The 22,907-nt window shown below is 38.0% G+C and overlaps 2 protein-coding genes across 8 annotated transcripts; one reads left to right on the forward strand and one right to left on the reverse strand.

Moving 5' to 3' along the window:
• Positions 1 to 48: 48 nt before the first annotated feature.
• On the reverse strand, positions 49 to 7,805 carry LOC109053168 (monocarboxylate transporter 4-like). Of its 3 annotated transcripts, none has more exons than XM_019070587.2 (5): positions 7,666 to 7,805; positions 3,038 to 3,286; positions 2,729 to 2,872; positions 1,876 to 2,646; positions 49 to 1,470 (listed from the first exon to the last, which is right to left on the reverse strand). In XM_019070587.2, the coding sequence occupies exons 2-5, from the start codon at positions 3,258 to 3,260 to the stop codon at positions 1,082 to 1,084; spliced, it is 1,527 nt and encodes a 508-aa protein (XP_018926132.2). In that variant the 5' UTR covers positions 3,261 to 3,286; positions 7,666 to 7,805; the 3' UTR covers positions 49 to 1,081. The 3 variants fall into 3 exon arrangements, with proteins under 3 accessions (XP_018926132.2, XP_042591768.1, XP_042591767.1); XM_042735834.1 differs by lacking the exon at positions 7,666 to 7,805 and adding an exon at positions 4,630 to 5,232; XM_042735833.1 differs by lacking the exon at positions 7,666 to 7,805 and adding an exon at positions 3,665 to 3,768.
• Positions 5,905 to 22,429, forward strand: LOC109053169 (coiled-coil domain-containing protein 57-like). Of its 5 annotated transcripts, none has more exons than XM_042735829.1 (20): positions 5,905 to 6,134; positions 9,381 to 9,839; positions 9,941 to 10,049; positions 10,918 to 11,019; positions 11,452 to 11,609; positions 11,682 to 11,756; positions 11,857 to 12,057; positions 13,115 to 13,273; positions 14,369 to 14,531; positions 14,769 to 14,891; positions 15,977 to 16,148; positions 16,483 to 16,674; positions 16,822 to 16,922; positions 17,175 to 17,375; positions 17,512 to 17,568; positions 17,965 to 18,187; positions 18,484 to 18,629; positions 18,902 to 19,030; positions 19,538 to 19,721; positions 21,979 to 22,429. In XM_042735829.1, exons 2-20 carry the CDS (start codon positions 9,442 to 9,444, stop codon positions 22,167 to 22,169), a joined length of 3,084 nt encoding a protein of 1,027 aa, XP_042591763.1. In that variant the 5' UTR covers positions 5,905 to 6,134; positions 9,381 to 9,441; the 3' UTR covers positions 22,170 to 22,429. The 5 variants fall into 5 exon arrangements, with proteins under 5 accessions (XP_042591763.1, XP_042591764.1, XP_042591766.1 ...); XM_042735830.1 differs by lacking the exon at positions 5,905 to 6,134 and adding an exon at positions 7,883 to 8,039; XM_042735832.1 differs by lacking the exon at positions 5,905 to 6,134 and adding an exon at positions 8,363 to 8,447.
• Positions 22,430 to 22,907: the final 478 nt, after the last annotated feature.

The following is a 22,907-nucleotide window of genomic DNA, read 5'->3' on the forward strand; positions in this document are numbered from 1 at the left end:
AAATCATGTCATGTCAGCAAGTTCACAAAAAAACAACATGAGTCAAAGTCCAGTGGAGAGGGAAGCATATATTTATTTCTAAAATAATTCACAAATTCTGTACGGCTACAAGACTTAAGGCACAACCAAAAACAGCTTGTGTCTTTAGAACTTAGTAAAAGAGGGTCCCTACTCACACAGTGCTGGTGAAAAACAAAACTGGGTAAAGTTTAGAAGGGTTTTACCCATACCACCATTTTCATAAATCTTGTTGTACTATTTGGTTTTCAAAAACAATGTTGACTGAACTAAAAAAAATAAATGTTACATAAGCAACATCACAAGTATCAGCTGTGGTCCTCTCCTGATTGTTGCAATTGATCTGAAAACACTGAAATTTAGATGAATAAAATACAAATAAATATAAAGTGGAGCTGCCAACTGACATCAACACTTTACTATAAATACTGAATCAATACAAGAAAGTTAAAATAAACAAAATAGCATAAACCCAAACACACTATAAAAATTATGTAACAGAGCTTTGTCCTCCAATAATATGTACTTTGAAACGTTTCACAAAAATACAAGCATCTCTGAACTCTGTACATTCCTCAAGAATGTGTCCAATTTAAAAAGACTAACTAGGATCCTCATTTGCACGTCATACATTTCTATTTGTCTGAAATACAGGACTTAAATACAATCCGGTGCTCTCCCAGAACCAGTTTAAAATGATACAGTAGATGACTATAGATACTTACAATCCACATTAGCAAACACTGAATGCCACAAAGAAGCAAGCTGGTAATATTCAGTATAGTGCTGGTGACCTGCTCTGATGTGGAGCATTTACTGGCCAAAAATCTGGTGCTACAGTATAAATCAATTCTGTTTTAGTAACAAGAACTTTTTGAGAACATATCCTGACATTTGCTGACATACAAGGCAGTGGTCGGCCTAATTAGCACTGCAGAGCAGGTCTAAAAGCGGTCCTCTGCAACCACACTTGAAGCGCGATACAAAAAGCATACACTACAACAAACGCACGTCCATGAGTCCTACAAGGGAAGCTCTGTCATAATCTATTGTTCTACTATCTTCACAGAGAGGATTCAGGTTCTACAACCACACCGTTTGGTTCAGTCATCTTTTTGGAAGTGTTCTCCACCTCTATCGAGTCCACCCCTATGCTTTCAGGTTCTTCAACCTTTTTATCATCGGATTTTGCCATTGCTTCATGTTCGATGGCTTGCTTCTTCCCGTTGTCACCACCTCCGTTGTCTTGGTTGTCCTTTGGCTCTTTGTTGAGCTCCTCCATCTCTGTCTCGGTAATGGCCATCTCCATCTTGGCTGGAGGGTCAGGCTGTTGGGGCTTCCTTTTGATGAAGAGCATGTTACAAATGGCGAGCACAAGGGCCGCGAGGACCACCTCACACCCAGCCAGCAGGAAGACGAACATGTAATTTTTTGTGGCGTCCAGAATACGACCTGTGAAAGGAAACAAGAGAAGCATGATAAACCTACCCACATGGATTGGCCAATTGTGGGCACACGTCAATGACCTATGAGCGGCAGCTGTCATTATTGGGACAACTATAACATCTATTTGTTGTGTTTGGAGGTCTAAACAATCCAAACATGCTATTGTAAAAAATATAAGGCCCTGCCAACACTAAACAAAGGGTTCTTGTAAGGTACATAAAGGGCCACCTGCATTCCAACAATATTTTTGTTTTTGACCATTTGCAAAAAGAATGTGGTTTTCTTTGGTAGGTAATCTAAAAGACTAGAGGAGATACTTTGGTCATGTAAATGTATGTTTCAGTTGATTCATTGCTTATCTTATGACTTTCTTTAACAGCACAGAAACTACAGAAAATAAATGACTCTGACCTGCTCCAGGTGGTCCCACCAACACAGCAATGGCTTCAACCAACAGCACCAAGCCAATGGCGCTGGAGAACTTCTCTGTCCCCACAATGGCCATCAACACTTCAAACTGTAAAGCTCCAACCATGCCATAGGAGATACCGAAGAAGATGCAGAACACCACGAGAGATGGATAGTCTTTGGCCATGGAGCCGATAAGATCAGTGGTGCCATTGAAGATCATAGCGAAACTGAAGAGGTAAACACATCGTGGCCGAACCCACTTGAGCCCAGCGATGATACCGCATGTTGGCCTGGCGAAGATATCGATGAACCCTAGTATGGTGAGCAGCAAGGCAGACTTGGTGTCCTCATTGCCCAGTTCCTTGGCATAGCTTACCACAAACACAGGAGGCACAAAAAGACCTAACACCATAATGGCCGCAGCCACCGTGTAAATCAAAAAGCCACAATCTTTAAAGACGGTGAAGTCAAGAAGCTTGGGCTTTGGTTTGGATTTCTTCTCCTTTTCGTCCACCTCGCTTGTTTTTTTGGGTGCTTTCAAGGGCCTCATGAGGGCTCCACATGCACAGCAGTTCAGTAGAATCCCTCCAAGGATTAGGAAGCCTCCACGCCAACCATACTTATATTGAAGAACCTGACCAAGAGGAGACAAACAGCACAGAGCCACGGGACTTCCAGCTGCAGCCAACCCATTAGCCAAGGGCCTTTTCTCACTGAAATATCTGTTCAGCATGATGAGGGATGGCTGAAAGTTCAGAGCAAGACCCAAACCTGGAGAACATAGTTTGAGGGTGTTAATGCATTGAAATGAAGTACATCAGAATTTCATAAGTATTCACAAAGCAGTACTCACCGGTTATGACTCCTGTGCTGAGATAGATGTGGATGATGCTGGTTGAAAAGGATGCCAAAATCATACCAAGTGAGGCAAAAAGGCCCCCGACCATCATCACAGGGCGACACCCGAAACGGTTCACCAGGATGCTGCATATAGGCCCTGCAACAAGCAAACTACTGTTAGCATGCAGAATCATGATTTCCAAGAAATAGGACGATAATACTTGTCCTCTCAAAATAGATCCTTCTTGTAGACCTGCAATTTGAAAACCCACTAAGCCACAAAATATTCTCATCTATCCCTGCTGTCAGTGGACATCTGTACCTGAGCCATAAAGCATTGCAAGAAGTATAGAGGAGATCCAAGCCGTGTCACTGTAGCCCACTCCAAACTCCCGGATAAGCTCTTTGAAGAAGACGCTGACTGCTTTGGGAAAGGCGTAGGAGAAACCTGTAATGACGAAGCAGCCGAAGAGGACAGCCCAACCCCATCCTCCATCAGGTGCCTTGACCCCACTGTCACCAGTGTCTACAACCGCTCCACCCATGATGCTTTGTACAGGTCAGGTCTCAACTGCAACAAACAGTGTCACAAAACTTGTGTCATTGATGGTGCTTAATTCAACAGGAAAGTTAGAGAACTTGACCTGACTGGTCAACATGACTTTAAATATATTATTTGACAAATGCTTTTGGATAATTAATGCTGAACTGCCAACTTCATGCTTGTTTACTGAATATCCCTGTACAGCAAGATCTGTTCTGTTTGCCTGGCACAGTGGATTCACACCCTTCCTCATTCACGTTCCTGCCAAAAGCTGTTCTCGTAATTCTAGGTACATGTTAAATGTAATACTCACTACCAAGTATCAAAACAAATTACAACTTTTAAAAAACCCAGCATCACAAGAAGGTTTTATTTTAGATCACAGAGTTAATTATATATTCTTACCCAGAGTTTCCCATTCCTGATCCTGAAACGCTGCCAGCATTGTACTTTTTATGTGTCCCTTATTTACACACCTAATTCAGTTCCTGAGCACTCAACTAATGACCTGATGAGTTGAATCATGAGCATTAAAGGGATACTCCACCCCAAAATGAAAATTTAGTTTGGAACGACATGGGGGTAAGTGATTAATGACAAAATTTTCATTTTGGGGTGGAGTATCCCTTTAAATGCAGAAGGAATCCAAAATGTGTACTGTGGGGGGTGCTCCAGGACCAGAATTAGCAAATACTTCTGTAGCCTACTATGCAATGCGTGAACCGTTGTGCCCTTTCAAATGTCTCTTAACAGGAGGAGCTGCCAGACAGCTGTTGATGGCTACCCAACTTCCTGAAGACATTTGTCATCTTGCTTGTGATTTCTTTTGCCTCATTTCTACCCAAACAAATACCACACACACGCACCACAATTTGATTTTAACACAACGCAAAGATAATGTAGCATATACTGCTATAAAAGCCATTACAGAATGGTCAGCCTTCTTATACTGACCTTGTTATATACTGACCTTGTTAAAGGGCAAGACTACTCCATGACTCATTAAACTAAAGAGACTGATCAATGAATGCTCATACAAACTCATTTAAAACAAAATGCTAATAGACACCTGGTCCTTAGTAAATCAATATGTGAAACTATTCATCTGGATACCAAGAACAACTGTGGTATCTTGTACTATATATGTACAATAAATGAAATAATAGGTTTTTTTTTTAATATAAGGCAGTTAAACCACTTAAGTATTACCACTATTACTTAACTTACTATTAGAGACATGCAAGTAAACAAAAAATAGAGTTTGTTCTATTTTTTCACATATATGTGGAAATTAGTGGATCAAGAACTATGATGTAGAAGAGCTGCATTAGGTAAGACAAAATCATGCAACCAATGTATGTATGACCTACCTTACTCAAGGTCCCTGAAAACTGATTCTCTTCCTCTCTCTAACTGTTCTGAACCTCCCTCGTATCTACCTCATCTAGGGGCAAGCAGGGGGTGGGGGCTGAGAAGCACACCTCTGTACACTACCAGCCTAAATTAAGACTCTGACATTTCTCAATGTGGTACTGATTGCAATAACCAGAATCGCCTCCCATGAGGCTAAGAGTAACTTGTCTTGTGTGGAATTATGTATGGTTAGAATTTATTTTAGAAAGGCCATCTGGCACTGACTGTTTGTTTATTATGGATACTTCTTGTCACGTCCATACTAATTAGCAGAACGGCTTATTCTAATCTGTCAGTTGCAATGCAATGAATAGATTACTGATTATATTTTTTTCATTGATTTTCAAAAATGTAATCAATGTATATCCTATATATATAGGTCTGTGTGTGACACCACTCCTAGTTTTATTGTTGTTTTTTATGATTATAGTAAAGAATGGTATTGGATGTAGTGATAAGGATAAGTCTGAGAAAGGAATTAAGGCAGATTTACATTATACATTACAGTCTTCTCTGGCCTTACTCCCCCTACAATACTCCAAGGTTAACGATTTCACCAAGTGCAACATGTTCCTGGATCAACATCCATGTTGATCCAGGAACAACATTCCAATCAACCAGTCAGATTTGAGGGATAAGTTTACAGCCTTACAACCGCAGTTGGGTGCTTCTACACCCTTGTTATTCATTTCCCTCTAATTTTAGGGATAAATTATGGGTAGGGTTAGATCTATATTTTTGGACAATAATGTTGATCCAGGAACATGTCTTACTTTGCAAAATCACGGGTTGCTGTGATTTTGCCAAATAAGACATGTTCCTGGATCACCATCAACATTACTGTCCAAAAATATAGACCTAACCCAGTCCCTACCCCTAAACCTAACCCTACCCATAATTTCTTCCTTAAATCAGAGGCAAATTATAAGTGAATAACAAGGGTGTAGAAGTATCTAACCCTGACTGTAAGCCTAAAACTGACATTTCTTGAAAACTTATCCCTCGATTCTGATTGGTTGATTAGAATGTTGTTCCAGGTCAGGATCAACAAGGATGTTGAACCAGGAACATGTTGTACTTTGTGAAGTCACGTTCACCAAAATCACGCGACCCTAAACACTCTCTCTCTCTCTCTCTCTCTCTCTCAGTCTTCTCTCTCTCTCTCTCTCTCTCTCTCTCTCTCTCTCTCTCTCTCATTGAAAAAATGACATAAAGCATCCCCTTGGTAAAACCACCATCCCCTTTAGATTAATAATGTGTATTATTTAAAACTTATCATGCAAATGAAATGTTAAAATTCTCTACTTATAATAATTCACAAACTAAATAGCGGTGATTGGCCAATCAGAACTCGGTACTGTATCAAGCTGGTTACAAGCGGAAGCAAGTTTTCGTCATTTTTCGCGCAAAATGGTTTCAGGCGCAACTTTTTAAATTATTTAAAAAGAAGACAACAGAAAAGGTATGATTTTTCATTGATTATAATTTAAAGACATTCCCCGAAATTATGTTATTGTACTGCATGTGTGACTTTGAGGGACTGAGAGACGATAGTAGAGCTGACATTATAGAGTCGCCGACTTTGCAAAAAACAAACTAAAAACACGTCTTGAGAGTCCAAAAGCATTCACTGCTCGATGAAGCCTGTTAGAATACAGTTAGAATGCCCTTACAATTCAAGCAATTAAAGAAAAAAATACCCATGTATAAGTTTTTATATTCATTGCACAAGCAATGTACTTTTCTGAATATCAGATATCAGCACATGTGCGCGAGCACAACAGTGCATAGCAACACGGTGTTTCGTTCATTGAATGAATCGGATTTTAAACGAATCGAGTGAGCCAGTGATTCAACAGTTCATTCAGATGGACTCACTTGTTTCGTTTCTAATTGAATCAGCCGTTTTGAACGAATGTTTTATTTGAATGATTCAATAAATAATTTATTAAAACATGGACTTGCTGCCACCTACTGGCGGTTTTATTGTTATCATTATTTATCCACGACAGCCTTAAACCAGTCAAGGTGCCAGCACTACCAGCACAAAAACACATTTAGCAAAATATTGACCAACCCTCCTCCATTTCAGGCACCAGAAGGGACAAAGCTTATAAATAAAGGCTAATTTTATAATGAAATAAAATCCTTTTTTAAAAATTACACAAATTGTGTAATCAGAATTTAAAATTAACTACAGGAATGTATATACTTTTAATAGTAGCTATTTTTTTCCTTGAGGTAGTAGGCTGACTGAGCATTTTGGTTAATTTCAGGACGGGACACTGACAACATTATAGATTTAGATGTCATATATGTTAAGTTAACTGCTCAAAAGGCTGTTAGAGACGAACCTCAAAAAACTGCGCACATAAATTTACCTATCGAAATAACTTTGTAAAATCGACTCTCTTATAAGCAACTGTAAAATTCGTAAACTTCTCAATTGCATGAATTGTTATGTCATTCTGTCTTTAAATATCTGCATGAAGAGCATCTGATGCACCGGCGCTCTCTGGTCTACGTGCTAAACGTGACATTTATACTCTCTCTCCTCCACCAACAAGCGCTGGCACCACCACATGAGTATACATCCACATATATACCATCAAGTACTGTATGAATTTTCTCCCTTAAACAATTGTAGCACTATTGTACCAACAACTACTCAACGATTACATGCTACGAAAATATCAGACTAGTATATAATTGTATCGGTATGTGGATAATTCACGATATACAGTTATCAGAAATGTTTGTGTTTATAACACGGTGTATATTTTCAACGATAAATTGACTAATAATATATTAGTTCTGTTTCTGAACCAAAACCTGTTCGGTACTTTTCATCAGTCAGTCTCCATAGCAGCCCACCGGCATTCAGCATCCTCCATCTCGACGACACACGCGCGCTTAGCATGCGCAAAATCACCCAATCATTTTCTCTGAAAACATGTTGACATATTTAAAGTCATCAATCCTCGTATACATACCTTAGCGATGCTCTTCGATTAAGGTATTTCACTGATGATGCTTCCTGGGACCAGGACCATCACGTTCGCACGGCACTTTTCTTTTGAAGAGGCATTGAATGGGATCCGCTGTTCTGATGGGTTCTAGCACCGCTGAATCCGTTGAGTCATACTGACGTGCAGCAAGGGAGGGCACTAACGTTACGTGCGTTTCCCCACCGCTCTCTCCTTCTCTCTCTCATCCCTATTCAAAACATGTGCTCAGGGGATTTAAAGGGGATTTACAGACCTTCCATCCATATATGTAGCATCAGCTTGTTTCTCATTAGGTGCTGAACAAAAATCTTATTTCGCATTTTCCCCCACATATTGTGGCCCGCATCATGGTGACACAGGTAAAATTGAAGAGTTGCGAAACAGGCTTGTAATTCGGCTATTTTGTCAACAATTCAGAACACTTCTTCAGAAACAGTGTTTGTTGTTATATTGTGTATAGACAGACAACTGTTGTTATCGTAGAGAGTTCTGCGAAGTGAGTGAGTGTTAAACATACCGGCAGATATTACAAAGATTGACATGTTGTTTCCTCAGGAAGTTGCAGCATCCATCTTAATAAGATATTAATAATTTAAGTAGTCTACAGATAGGATGTAGAACGTGACAGCAGGCAGGTAGAAACTCGTGAATCAGGTGTCTTATTTCCCTCTGCGTCAGTTCGCAGGAAAAGTTGTGTCACAGGTGTGGAAAAATACCAACCGTTGAGGCAAAACGGTCTCAACTTGTCTTATACTTCTGGCAGGAAGGTACACGATGACAGACTGAAATGTTAAAGTACTTAGTGAGAAATATATCTTTTAGTATAGGTAACTTAACCGAAAATACAATATAGAATAACAAATCGTTTTCCATTAATTATTTTTGACTCGTTATCTTTTCAAACAAAAGTCTCGGAAACGGTTTATAACTTTACGATAAGCGTGATGCTTTTATAGCGGGAATAGTCCTGCCAGAAATAGAGCTTAATCAGAAATGAACTCATAATTTCCGGCTTTCAAAGTAAGCAAATGACGCTCAGTTGTAAAAACAGGGAACTAGATTCATCCGGCAGTGTGGTCGAAACGGATGTTACTGCAGACGCCTTTTGTTTCCATGGCAGCACTGATAGTTGTGGTGGCGCTGAGCTAGAATTTATGCTATGCTTTTTAGCTAGTTAGCTTAGCTGACTTAACCGTTCAATGTGAACTATTTTAGACATATTCAACAACTTTTTTCTGGAGTAGTTGCTGTGTATTTTTACTTTTACACAGTTCCGGACATCTGTACTTATGACAAGAACATAAAATTGAACAATATTCTCTGTGCGAGCTTACCGGAGAAAATACTTGCCTCTTCATTAATGTATGGACTGATATACATACGAAGATAAATAACGTTTTTATTGAATGAAATAATTCTGTCGAAACTGTTTAAAATAGCTTGTTTTTTTGTGAAGTTGTACTTGTTGTGTTGAATGTTTCAGCCATAAGGATTTATGTTCTTCTTGTAGCTGAACATTTACGTTAACGTTAGTTGTTTCATTCTTTTTGGATCAGGAAGGAGATAACTTAAGCTATTATGCCATGATAAAATGTATTTTAACTAATTTATGGCTTTATATGATGTGTAGGGTTTTATTTTAGCGTTTACTTATAAACATGTTCTAATAAACATTGTATAATTGTTTCTTGTGTCTACAGATTTGCTTAACAGGATGTCAAGTGTTTCAGTGCCCTGTTTTTCAGCATCTGCTTCGTAACCATGCAGGAAGCTGTGGACCTGGAGGCCCAGCTGGCTTGTAAAGAAAGAGAATGGAAAGAGCTTCAGGCTTTGCGGATTCAACAACTGGAGACTGCTTTAAATGAAGCCACATCAGAGCTGTCCACCCAGAGAGAGCGTTTCCTTCGCCTGCGGGATGACTTCAAGTATAATCTACGTGTGTTGGAGGAGAGGGACAAAGAGCTGGAGCGCTATGATGCCTTGGCAGCCCGCGCTCAGACGGAAGAGAGTGCCAGGCGGGAAGAGGTCAGTGAACTGAGGATTGAGATAGCAAAACTTCAAGATGCCCTGGAGGAGCAGCGGAGGGCGAAGGAGGACATAGAAGTGCAATATCAGAAGAAGGGAGTCGAGCATAGAGTCAAACTGGAAAAAGTCCAGAAGTATGACTTTGTTTCTCAGGCTCATCTATATTTGGTCATCCACACTGATTTCTAAATTAGGTTTTTGTGGAATTTTGATGACATTTGTTCTGCCTTTTTAGCATGATGGAAAGTGAGATTCAAAAACTCAGGGAGGAAAATGAAACACTTAGACGGGATCTCCAGCGGCGAATAAGAGAATCTGATGGTGAGCTGGCGCTTCAAAAACAGGTATGGTGTCAACTGCAAGATTTATAGGACACATGTTGTGCCAATAGCCTTGTGGGCAGCACGCTGACATATAGTGCTGTTGTGCTTCAGACGTCCCAAATTCTCTCCCACTTCATTTACTTTCTACATACGGTCCTATCCTAATAAAAACAACAACAACAAAAGATTTATAGGACACATTTGTTGTGTTCAAAAACACAGGGGTCGTATGTTTTAAAAAGCTGGACTGTATTTAACTAGACATTGGACAGTACTCATGGCAGAAGACGCTCAAAAAAACACTGCAAGATGCAACGTAATGGCCAAAAACAGGTGAATGTGGGTGACTGTTAAAAACTGGTAACAGGGTAAAAGAATAAATTGATTTTTTTAACTGACTATTATTTGATTAAACCCCATTTCATAAATTTCAGTCTTTTTAAATCTTATTTGTTTTGGGTATTTACAGTTATGATGCTGTTTCTGGTCTAAAAAAAAATTAATCCACAAAGTGGATGTCCTGGGATTAGTGCCAGGACATTGTATGTTATTTAAAGTAAACCCACTGACCTAAAAGGATTCCAGCTGGCAGGAGTTCTTAGTCGCTGAGGTATGTCAGCTAACCGCTAAAGAAGTCCTAACCTCACTCAGTAAAGTAAAATGATAAGGCCGTGAAGGATCACAGATAATGTTGGTGAACCAAAGCTATTTATGCTGTAGGTCAGTTTGAAAATAGATTATTGTTGTTCAGTGTTGTTGTCGCTTGACTTTTGACATTTAAGTGTTGTTTAAGCATAGGAATATAAGGGTTTGGTAAATCTTTTTTCCTGCATTATTAAGTTAAACTGTATCACTTACAGTGAATCCTGTAAATTGCAATCCACAACAGGAAATGATGGCAGATTTTGACAGTGAGATGAGGAAGCGGGAGCATGAATTCCATCTGAAGCTGGATGAAATGAACAGTGTGGTTCTCTCACATGAGCTCAAAGTAAGAATCATACCACATCAAACCTATTATAATCTTTATGTTAGACGTCAGGGCTGTTTAGACCAGTGGTTGTCAACCTTAAATCAAATTTTTATTTATTTTTATTTTTTGGTTGAGAACCAATGCTTTGACAATACATGACCAAAATTACTGTAAGTTGATGAACTGAAATACCCGTATGAATGATGGATTGAAATACTGACCGTGAGCTAAGCCCCATTACCTAAATGCCAGTGCCTGAACTCATACTTGTTTCTGAATGGGGGCACATTCCCACAGTCAGGTTACAGCTTAATTTGGAAAGCCTTCCCAGATGAGTAGAAGCTGGTTGGGAGCACATACGTGTTCAGGTGTCCACATTCTATATCGCCATAGTATGAGTGATCATCTGCATTTAAAATTTTGAGTTTAATATTAATATTTATTGTTCAGGAAAAGCTATTGAGCAAAGAGCTGGAGGTCCACGCCAAAGCTCACAGTCAGGCCACCGAGGCCCTGCAGGCCTCTGAAGAACTTCACCAGCAGGCTCAAAAAGAGATCCAGCGCAGAGACTGGGAAATAAAGAACACCACTGCAATGAAAGACTCCAGGTGAACTGACATGTGTGTGTTAACAAAAAAAGCTGTTGTTTTAATTTTAAAGATCATGATTACTTTTTACAGGATAAAAGAGCTTGAAGACATACGAAAACAAATGGAGAACAATTATAAAAAAGAGCAAGAAGCCTACAACAGGAAGTAAGTGGAGGTCATTGAGGTTGGGAACCTTTCTGTGCTCAGATTACTCTGGGTAGGCCAGCATGTCTTGCTCTGATGTTTTGAAATTTGATGTATTCAGACACTCAGAACTGGAACGAAGGTCTCGGGAGAAAGAGGATGCGTTGGGTCTCATGAGAGAGGCTCATGCCAGGGAGCTCCAGGAGGAGAGGGGGAAAATCTCAGAATTGCAGGCTCAACTGGACAGAATGATCCTGGAGCAGAAGAGGAGAGAAAAGAGCCATAAGGCTGCCCTTCATCACAGAGAACAGCAGATAGAAGAGTAAGACACAAACATATCAAAATTACTTTTAGCAGAAATGTTTATTAAATACTTAAGCTTTATTGCATAAAGATGTACATTTTTCATTAAATGTTAAATGATCCATTTGTGTAAATGGATGGGAGATGCATTACGCGGCTCCTGCTGGTGACTAAATTAGTGTAAATACATTGAGAGGAAATGTGTGGGTGTCCCTGTGAATGGCTTTCTGAGCACTAGGATTATATCAGTGGTTCTCAACTCCAGTCCTCAGGACCCACTGCTCTGCACATTTTGTTTGTCTCCCTTATTTATCGCACCTGATTCAGATCATCAGCTCATTAGGAGAGAGATCCATGAACTGAACAGAGTGTGTCAGATTCAGAAACATTCAAAATGTGCAGAGCAGCGGGTCCCGAGGCCTGGAGTTGAGAACCACTGGATTATATAACATGTTTAAAATTCAAGATCTCAAGGTAACAAGTGCTCCTAATTTTTCTGTGCTTATAATGTAACATTCATAGATTATATATTTCATATGCACAGATTAAGACCGACAACATGGCTGCTATAAGACTTATCTACTCGATCGAGAGCCTTAAAGGGATTCTCCACCCCAAAATGAAAATTTTGTCATTAATCACTTACCCCCATGTCGTTCCAAACCAGTAAATGCTCAGTTTGTCTTCGGAACACAATTAAAGATATTTTGGATGAAAACCTGGAGGCCTGTGACTGTCTCATAGACTGCCAAGTAAATAACAGTGTCAAGGTCCATAAAAGGTATGAAAGTTGTCATCAGAATAGTCGCGACGGGAACAATTTTTGTTAGAGAAGAAAACAAAAATAACGACTTTATTCATAAAATTACTGTGTGAACAGTCTCCTCTGTTACTCTCCATATCACCGTATGCTGTGTATGATCTTCTGTATCATCCGTGACACAAGGATGCGCTGTTTCTACGTGTATTTAGCTTTGATTTGAAAGAAAACAGCACATCCTTGTGGCATCCTTTTATGGTACCAGAGTTGTAACCAGATCCCCATTAGTTTTTAATCTCTTATTTGATACCCGAAGGATCAGAACGCAGCTAGAAACAACCCGATCTGGTTGGGATACTTACATCACACAGGTCTCCAAAGAAAATGTTGCCAAGGACACAGAGCTGCTTTCTGCAGGGGAAAGAGAAGCCAAAGTGAGAGCAGAGCTGGAAAGGTGCAAAGAGGATATAGAAAGGTGAAGGGTCACAAGAGAATAATAATTGCATACCTTTTTCACAACGTTTAAACTGTTAAGCTGTGTTGTATTGTAAGAAATAAAAGTAAGAGATGGGATGCACCAATATTAAAATTCTGGCTGATGCATTTTATTTATTTATTTATTTATAATTTTTTTGTCATGACTGATAAATGTCAGTAATAGTCAATAAATGTCTGATATTAAAATTATATACTATTTTGTCTAAATAAATTACAAATAAAATAAAATTGTATTGCATTGTATTTATAATGTACACTATAAAATTTATATAAATTATATTTAACAGCGTTAAGTAATTTTTTTTTTTTTAACTTTATGTAAGGGGTTTGATGATGAAAAAGTTAATGTAAATGTAAATATAGGTTAAATGAGCATGCACAATTAAATATCCAATATAAGCTGATACCAGTAAATAAAAAAATCTTTAAAGGTGCCTTCAAGTCATCATATAAAGTCTGTATTAATGCGTAGGAAAGTCAGAATTATAACATCAGGTGTGTTCAAGTCATTTCATTGGAGCAAGATGGTGATGCACCTTTTTTACCAAAAAAAAACAAAAAAACTTTTTTTTAAACTCCACTTATATATATAATGATAACAAATGTGCATCAGTGCATTTTTGCTTTAATGTTTTTATTCAATTTATGAAAGTGATGTCAGTTAAATTGCTATATATTCCATTGTAATTATACAATACTGCCCTATTTTGTACTTGCAACATAGATTTTTATAGAAAAAAAATCGTTCATTTAAACAATTTTATTATTAATGGAGAAGCTGCATCCATTGCATCCAACATGTTTACTCAATGACACGCCCCAACTAGGAAACTCTGGGCTTAAAGAACATTCGGTATTCCTTATGCAATGCCTTTTGTGTGCATTCATCTCCTAAATATGATCTTTCCAACATCATTTGACCACAACATAATATTGTCCAGTAAATAATATATTGTGCATCCCTAAGTATGTGGATTTGCCAGTTTAGGTTGAGGTATAGCCACATTTGCTTTACATTTACTTAAAAAAAAAAAAAAGAAGCAGTCCTTCAGATGAATTGTATATCTGTCAGGTATAAGCAGCAGGTGTCTAGTGGTCTGCAGAGGGAGCAGGCACTGGAGCAGAAGAGAGTTCAGCTGGAATTGGACTGGGAGCGGCGTTGTGAGGAGGTGCGTTCTGAGCACTACCTGAGAAGCGAGGAGCTCATCCAAAGCCTTACACAGGCCAGAGACCAGGTGAGCTGTTGCACAGTCAGACACCATAAAATACAAAAGTATTCTGAAAAAAATATTCAAAATAATTTCACGAAGATAGAAAATTAAATGAAGTTAGTTCAGATATATTTGATGTCCTATATTTGTGACCTATATTTTCTAACCAGTTGTGTTTCTCACAAGCTTCTGGACTTGGATCTTATTCATAAGGTTGTTCTCTGTAAGGAGGTGATGTTTTATATTTTGGTATCTGCCCTAATAACTGCTGAGCTGAGAGAGAAGGAACGAGAATTACAGGAGACGGTGACACTGCTAAAAAGTGTCACTGTAGAGCGAGATCAGGCGCTACGTGGAATCAAACCAACACTAACAGGAATTCAGGTTAGACCACACGCAGCTTTCTCTGTTACACCATTCAGACTGATATATAATACTGTGAAGGGACCATTACCATTTAGAATGTACTTTGATTAAAAAAACACAAGTGGTGTGATGACAGCTAAAGATCTGGTGGGTATCTCATCCAGCAGTTCTCTGGGTCTCATGCCAAAGTGTCTGAAGACTAGGAGTCACACAGCATATGAAGCAAATCATCTGACTCTAAATTGCCTCTGGAGGATTGTCTGTGTAGTTGCTTAAAAAATGTAGCTTAAATTACTATTTAAATAAAACAGCAGACAGCGTCATCATCCACAGCATTTATTTCATCTAAGGCCTGCTCATCCATTCATTAAATAGAACTATAGATAGTATCGACTGGGTGCAATTCTATTACAGCTATTGAAAGTGAAAGTGAAGTGACAAACAGCCAAGTATGGTGACCCATACTCGGAATTCGTGCTCTGCATTTAACCCATCCAAAGTGCTCGCACACACAGCAGTGAACACACACACACCGTGAACACACAACCAGAGCAGTGGGCAACCATTTATGCTGCGGCACCACAATTCTGAAGTTATATGTCACATTTAGCTGTACGTATCTGCCCTGTTAGCCATTTGGTAGGTCATTTATAGAGAAACATTTAAGAGACTTTAAATAGTATATCGGCAGAAGATGCTTGGCCTCTCACAGAATGTTACTGTAAAAGTTACTGTGTCCATCTCCCTGGACATTATGTGCAAGGAAAAGTTATATCCCATAACACCACGTATCCATATATTCAGTACAGGATAAATTGTCTTATGTATCAACACTTTAAATTGCCAGCTGGCATTTTTTTCTGGTGACCAGAGTCTGACCATAAAGTAACACATGTCTTTTTAGCACAAACATTATTATGTTTGTGGTGTGTGTTCAGTCCTGTAATAGCTTTTTGACTGATTGAAAATTCAGATCTTTAAAAGTGTGTCAGCATGCCACAATCTCCTGCCTCCACCTAGTGGCTGCTAATTGGCTTATACAATCATTTTATTGTTTCATTACTGTCTTGCGTAACATAAAACATTGTGAACTGCATCTTCAGGCATCTGCAGTAGACAGCAGCAGTTTCCCATCAGAAGAGATCAGGAGACTCCAGCAGCAGAACTGCACTCTTAGAACAGTGGTAGCTGAAATGAGGAAAGATATGGAGAACTTGAGCCAGCAGATGCCTATAGCTCGGAGTCAGACCACAAATCCAGAACCCAACACTGCAGGTACAAGAGTATCCTGACCAATAAGGAAACAATATGATTATTTCTGTGACATATTTCCACCACTTTCAAAAATTTCTAAATTTATTCCCCTACTTGTTGGGAAATAGTCATTAGAATTAGGCATTTAAGAATATAAAGAATATTCTTGTTTAAAACAACAGAAAATAATTTAGGTTTGTCTTCTAGTTCACTTCTAAATCACAGTACAGTAATGCACTTACAAAGTAGTATCCTGTCAAGGATACTGTAAGTAGTGCATGAAGTGTATAACTTGCATTTGTTTCAGAACATTTAATCTCCACCCAGTTATATGACAGTAACTTGTCAATTTCAGGGACTACAGACTACAGTCAGGCTCTGGAGAAAGAGATCCAGGAGCTAAAGGCCAAATGTCGTGATCTGGAGGAGCGGTTAGAGGAATCTTCCAAGATAGTCAATACTGCCAGCATTCCTGCCCTTGCATTCCCTGTTTCCCCAGACAATGCTTACCTTCAAAACCACATTAGATCACTTAATGAGACCATAGGTGATTAAAAAATATAAGTAAAACTTTTTATGTAACATTGTGGATTGGTGATTTTAATTAAAAAAGTGTGTTTTCTGTGCCTCACTGGAGAAAAGATGAAGTGAGATTTTGGTAGGAGCACAGTGTTCTAAAGGACAGTGTTTACAGGTGGGCTGCGAGTGGAGAAAGTAGCCAATGCTGCTGCTCTAAAGAAACAGGAAGTGAGGCTGGCTCATTTGGAGTCTGCTGTGGAACAGCTTACCCAGCAGGTAATGATTTCAGTCCCTTGCCCAGGCATCTAATAATTAGAAGACCATAATATGATGTAATTCTTGTTTAGATGGAAATACATTTAACAGATAACACACACATACCAGTTAGCACAGAGCCAGTATACATGATGTGCCTCCTTTAATTGCTTTTTTTCTTAAAAGTTTGTTCTTCTCTGACGTTTCATGATTAGTTACGGAGAAAGTTGGCTATATTGAATAAATACTGTTTATATGATTATATTTCTCCAGTGTCACTCAAAACACATAGAAAATGAGAGTTTACGTCTGGAGCTGGCCAATCACAAGAGGGCAGCAGCAGCTGAAGAAGCGAGGCTTAAGCAAAGAGTGGCAGCTACTGAGCTGGAGTTAAATGAAGTGAGACGGGAGGCAGAAGAGTACCAAAAAGGCAGTTTGCTCTACAACCTAGAGACTGTTGCACTTGGCAACCAGGCAAGTTTTAAGTATATAGTATTTAACTTTAAATAATACTTTCCAATAAGTGCAAAAAAAGGCGTGATCTTTCTGCCTTAAAGAGACGGGAAGATTACAATTTATCTTTATTAAACTGCAATGTTTTTGCGGTCAGGTGTCAGCACTGAAGGTTGACCTTGCAAGCAGGAGAGAGCCCATTGTCCTTAACCAGGTACAGCACTGCATGTAATATAATAAATGTAATATAATGCCCACCATAAAATGTTTTATAGTACAGTTAAGCATGTTATTTTAATGATATAGAAATAATTGTACCCACTTGTAGAAATTTCTTTGAATGTTTTTTTAATGATATAGTGTTTGTTGTGCCAAATTGTTGAAAGGCTGAATAAAACAACAAATTTAGGCAGAAGCTGCCAACTGACTGTATCTTCAGTTAGGACTGCTGGCCAAAAAGTATATCTCCTAATTAATATTTATGAGCAAAGTTAAAAGGTGTATTATGTGTCAATCTTGTGGTTATATGATGTATTACTGACATGAATTGTCTTATATCAGAAGTATGTTTTATGGTTGCCTAAACGAGAATGTATGTCTGGTATTCAAGAGTGAGATGGTAAAGCAGCTTCAGGAGGAGAACTTGTCCATGAGACAGCAACTGCTGCTGCTGCAGAGTTCAGCCAGAGGGGGCACCGTGGGTGATGTTGCTACTCTTCAGTCAAAGCTCAAACAGGCTGCACGCCTGATCTCCAGCCTCAGTCAGGACAAACGGCAACTCATTGAAATGGGCAACAGGCTCCGGGCGCAGCTGATAGAAGCAGGACTGGAGGGTTGGTGTTGCTTTTGAAGCGTAATCATTGGTTTCTGTAGTATATTCATCTAGAATGAATAAACTATATTAGATTTCCAAATGGTTTAAATTATATAAGGAATTATCTCTGGCTCAAGAGGGATATAAAGAACTCTCTTCTGTTATTTTGTGAAAGGGCATATGGGGATAACAACCATAATTCACCACTCAGTGTTATGCTGGTGCCCCATCACAATGGGCTGCTGATCCATGTTTTTACTAAGGGATTAAAGAAACCTTAGTTTGATTCTCAGTTGTCATTTTTTTTTTTCTTAGTTCCACGGCACTCAAAGATCACTCTCAAACCAAATGCTCCAGAGCACAGTCTGGTGGAAAAAGAACCCTCTCAGTCCGAGCATGGGGTGCAGCCAAAGAGCCGCTTATCTACCCTGGAACAGTTACAGTACCAGCTAACCACTCAGGTGACTCCTACATGAGAGAGATGTTGTTCAATCAAAGCGTGCTCTCTATATTGATACAGAGAATATATTTCATCATATTAATCAGTTTGGCCTCTGTACATGTACTGATGTGAAGATTTAGACAGCTTTTAGGCAATGTTATTCTTTGTCAAGGTCAGTGAAGTGTGGCAAAAGTTAGCTATCACTCCTTTGTCAGATGTATGAAAATACATGGTTGATAATAATCACACAAGCATGAAATTTAAATACATTAGTTTTGATTCTCACTCTAGGAGCTACAATATGCACAAAGAGATCAGAATAAGAAAATGGCGATTATAGTCCGTCCCCAATTCTCTGAGAGTGACAGTTCAGGCAAACGCAGAACCGCCAACCCATGGGAGCCTCCAATCGAAGTCCAGGTACTATGACATCTTCACCACCCCATAAATATATTTTATATATTATAACATATTTTACACGTACACTGCTGTTATACTTTTATTTGGCAAGGATGCATTAATTTGGTCAAAAGTGAGATTTATAATGTTGCATAAAAGTTTCCATCAAAATATTAAACAGCACAACTGTTTTCAACATTGATAATAATAAGTAAGGCTTTTTGAGCACAGAGTCAGCATATTTGAATGATTTCTGGAGAACCAGTAATGGCTGCTGAAAATGTATCCATGCCATCACAGGAATGAATTTTAAAATATATTCAAATAGAAAACACAATATTACAGTTTCCACTGTATTTTTGATTCAATATATGCAGCCTTGGTGAGCATAATAAGACACTAAGAAAGAAAAATCTAGCTGACCCCAAATTTTTGAACAGTAGTCTATGTAATTGTATTGGTTGTAAACAGTGTGAGTCTGTTGTTGTTGTTTCAGTGTTTGAGTTCCCTTTCTCTGTTCCTTCCTCATCTGTGGGCAGTAAAGAAAACACTCCTCCGCAGAACCAATCTGAAGCTCCGGTCCGACTGCCCGGGTCATCGCACTTTCTGTTGTCCTCCATAGGCACAGATGATTCCCTACAGAATGTGTGGAAGATGTTGGATCAAGGTTTGAGTTCCTCTGTGTTTTCTACAAGTGACAGTGAGGACAAAGGTGAGCAAAACAAAAGTCATAAATGAGCCACTTCAATCTTCAGACCATTTATATTTAAACATGTTGTATTGCGCCTGCTATGTTCTCAGAATGAGACATTAAACTGCAATAAAATACAGTTAGTAAGCTAAAAACATGATCGAGCAAATTCTTTTTTAGGTCGCCGCTCATTACTAAACTGAATATCATTTATTGACTGTTTAGCCATGCTGAATGAGTACTGTAAATGTTCTTCTGCGTGTGTGTAATTTCATCATTTGATTTGTCAAGGTAAAAGATCAGATTAGATCAGAATAGCTTTGAGAACTGGGGGAAGCACGACAGAGCAGCATGACTTAACGTCAAATGAAAGTTGCCCAATCTATGGTCATAATGCTGATTAGACCATAAAGCCATTTGATTTTTGTAACCAGTCAGACCTTGTCTTACATTTTCTTATACTGGCATAGATCCGTCCTAACAGGCTGATTTTGAATGAGAATAGTCTATTCAGGCATAATAGGCTCTATTGTGGCTCTTAGACAGCTGTCACTTCATGGTGGTACATCAGTTTCATCAGACAACTGATGAAGCCATTTAGAGGAGTGGCAAGTGTCTTCAATAAATTGAAAACAAAGTCCAGTTGACTAAAAATATCCCATGATTTTCACTTCTGTGTACCCTGGACAGACATTTGCATCATTTGAAAACCTTGGCACTGAAACAGGTACTTGCAGTGGCAACTCTGTCATCATGCAACCGAATGTTCAGTGTCAGCATTGCTTCATAGTACATCATTTAGTCCAAATATCAAATTATATTTACTTAGAGAACATTTCAGCATCAGTCATATGCAAAAGTAAAGAGTTTTGATTTTTTTTTTTACCTCTGTTAGAAAGATTAAAGATGCTAATATCTGATATCACAAGTGTTGTTGACCTCTATTTGGGTCAATGGCAAATAAGGATACACTGTAAAAAAAAAATAAAAAAAAAAAATCAGACCTCTTCAACTCAAATTTTTCTATTGACTGATCACATCTAAATGTTTCAGTTGGCCAAATTGAATTAGTGTGAATTTAATTTTATAAGTTCAAATAGGCCAATTGAAAAATTTAAATGTAACCAGTCACTAGAAATTTTTGAGTTGGAGAGGTTTTTATTTTTTAGTGTATCTGAGAGGATTATAAATAGAAGTCTTTAAAAATATATATATTTTAATTTGAAACACACATGTGAAACACAGGTTCATAGAAATGTCAACAGTGGAATCTTTTTATACCAAGTACCACCAAATATTTGTCTCTCCAGTTGCCACCATAATGACCAACATTCAAATACAGTACTAACTATTCAGCTACAGCTCTGCACAGTTCAAAAACGAGGCAGTTTTATTCCTCAAAAGAATATTTATTGTTGTCAGACACTTTAACATTGTAAATACACAGTTTGAACATTAACACTGCACTGTGCTTACATACAGGTAAAAAACTTAAATAATGATTAAAATGTGTTAAATAAAAACTGTACTGTTCTTAAATGTAAAAAAAATCGAAAACTTTACTCAAAGATTTAATTAAAATGTAATGTGTTTTAATATTAATATTAAAATGTAACTTAATGATTCCTAACTAGTAATTCCTCTAGTGATTCGTACCACTAGAGGGAGCCACACTTTGAGAACCACTGTTCTACAACAATCTTGATAGTTTAATCAGGTGGTTTAATCATTAAATGTAGTAATGTAATATATTTTTTTTAACACGCCTTTTCTTAAAAATGTCTAAATATTCTTAGTTTTTGTTTTTACAAACTTACACCGTTTTTTTTTTTTTACTTTAAGCACTACCAGAAAAAGAAAACAATTCCCGCACACCGTCAATTAGTGCATTAGTATCAAAAAGGTTCATTGACTTTAAGCACTACCAAAAATATCAAAAAGACATTTAGGGAATCTAAGTTTCTGAATTAAGTCATTGTTTATTATATAAAAATATGTTTATCTAGTCATTTTACATATCTAGTCATTTATTTGAAATATTTATATTATACATTTATTTTTAATAATTTAATTACTAAATAGATCTGGACAAAGTGATGTCATTTTTCTATTTACATACTGTCTTTTTAATGAAGCACTCTTCTTTCAAAGTGCTTTTCTCAAGATCATAGTAATAACTGGCTTCAGGGATCAAACCAATAAATTTTTCAAACAACATTACATGGGATTTACAATTGCAAAATTAAGGATTTAACCCCTTATCATATTGTGCTCTCAGGTAGAGTGGCTACAGCAAACAGTGGACCCCCAGATATTAATCAGCCTCCTGCTGCACCTGTCAGCGTGGAGGGCACAAAAGCATCACTCCAGGAAAAGAAGAAACAAAACCAGACAACATTTGCATCTGCTAAAAAGACACATCCTGCAGGGAAAAAGAGCAAGATTCGGAATTACAACATCAAAGACTGAAAAAAACAATTGGGCCACTCCATTTAAAGAACTGTCTCACTTGAAGTGCTGCATTATTATTTGTTCATTTTTGCATCATGCAAATTTTTTTAATACTTGTACCTTTTGTAAATGTTTAATAAATGATTGGATAATTTGACCAATAGGCAAGTCTTTTGATAATTTGAAGAAGCACCTATTATGATAAGAAAATATGTGGTCTTGTGTACATATAATGTAGTTTCAATTTATCAATAAACCTTTAAATAGGCACATGAAAATTTGGCTCAATTTTCCCTTTACAGAATACACATAAAATATGCATAAAATGTAGTCTATGACTGTATTGTCTTTTAACAATATTTTAATAATAGGATTGATACACTTTACATTCTGTGTAGTGTCTTTTTTAAATGGAACTGCAGGTACCCTGTGCTCTCCAGTCCCTCGTGATGACATCACAGCCTCAACAGGTGTAGGATTCCACTCCTCCCACTGCATTGTCCTGACATCACCCTATCTCCTAGCAACACCCTTGCATTCATTCTGACTGAATGGTTCTACACACCTCTGCTCACTGATTGGTGAATTTTTTTCCACTTGCAACCGTCAAAATGTAATGCGCTGTGTGTCTCACGTGTCTCCGGAGCCGCTAACAGAAAATCTGTGTGCTGCTACTTCTGCATCTAACCAACAGTTAGACGTACATCAATATAAACCTTGTAAACACTATTTTTCACACCAAATTTATAGTGTGCA

This window comes from Cyprinus carpio, chromosome B12 (genome assembly GCF_018340385.1).
Source record: "Cyprinus carpio isolate SPL01 chromosome B12, ASM1834038v1, whole genome shotgun sequence".
Taxonomy (NCBI): Eukaryota; Metazoa; Chordata; class Actinopteri; order Cypriniformes; family Cyprinidae; genus Cyprinus; species Cyprinus carpio.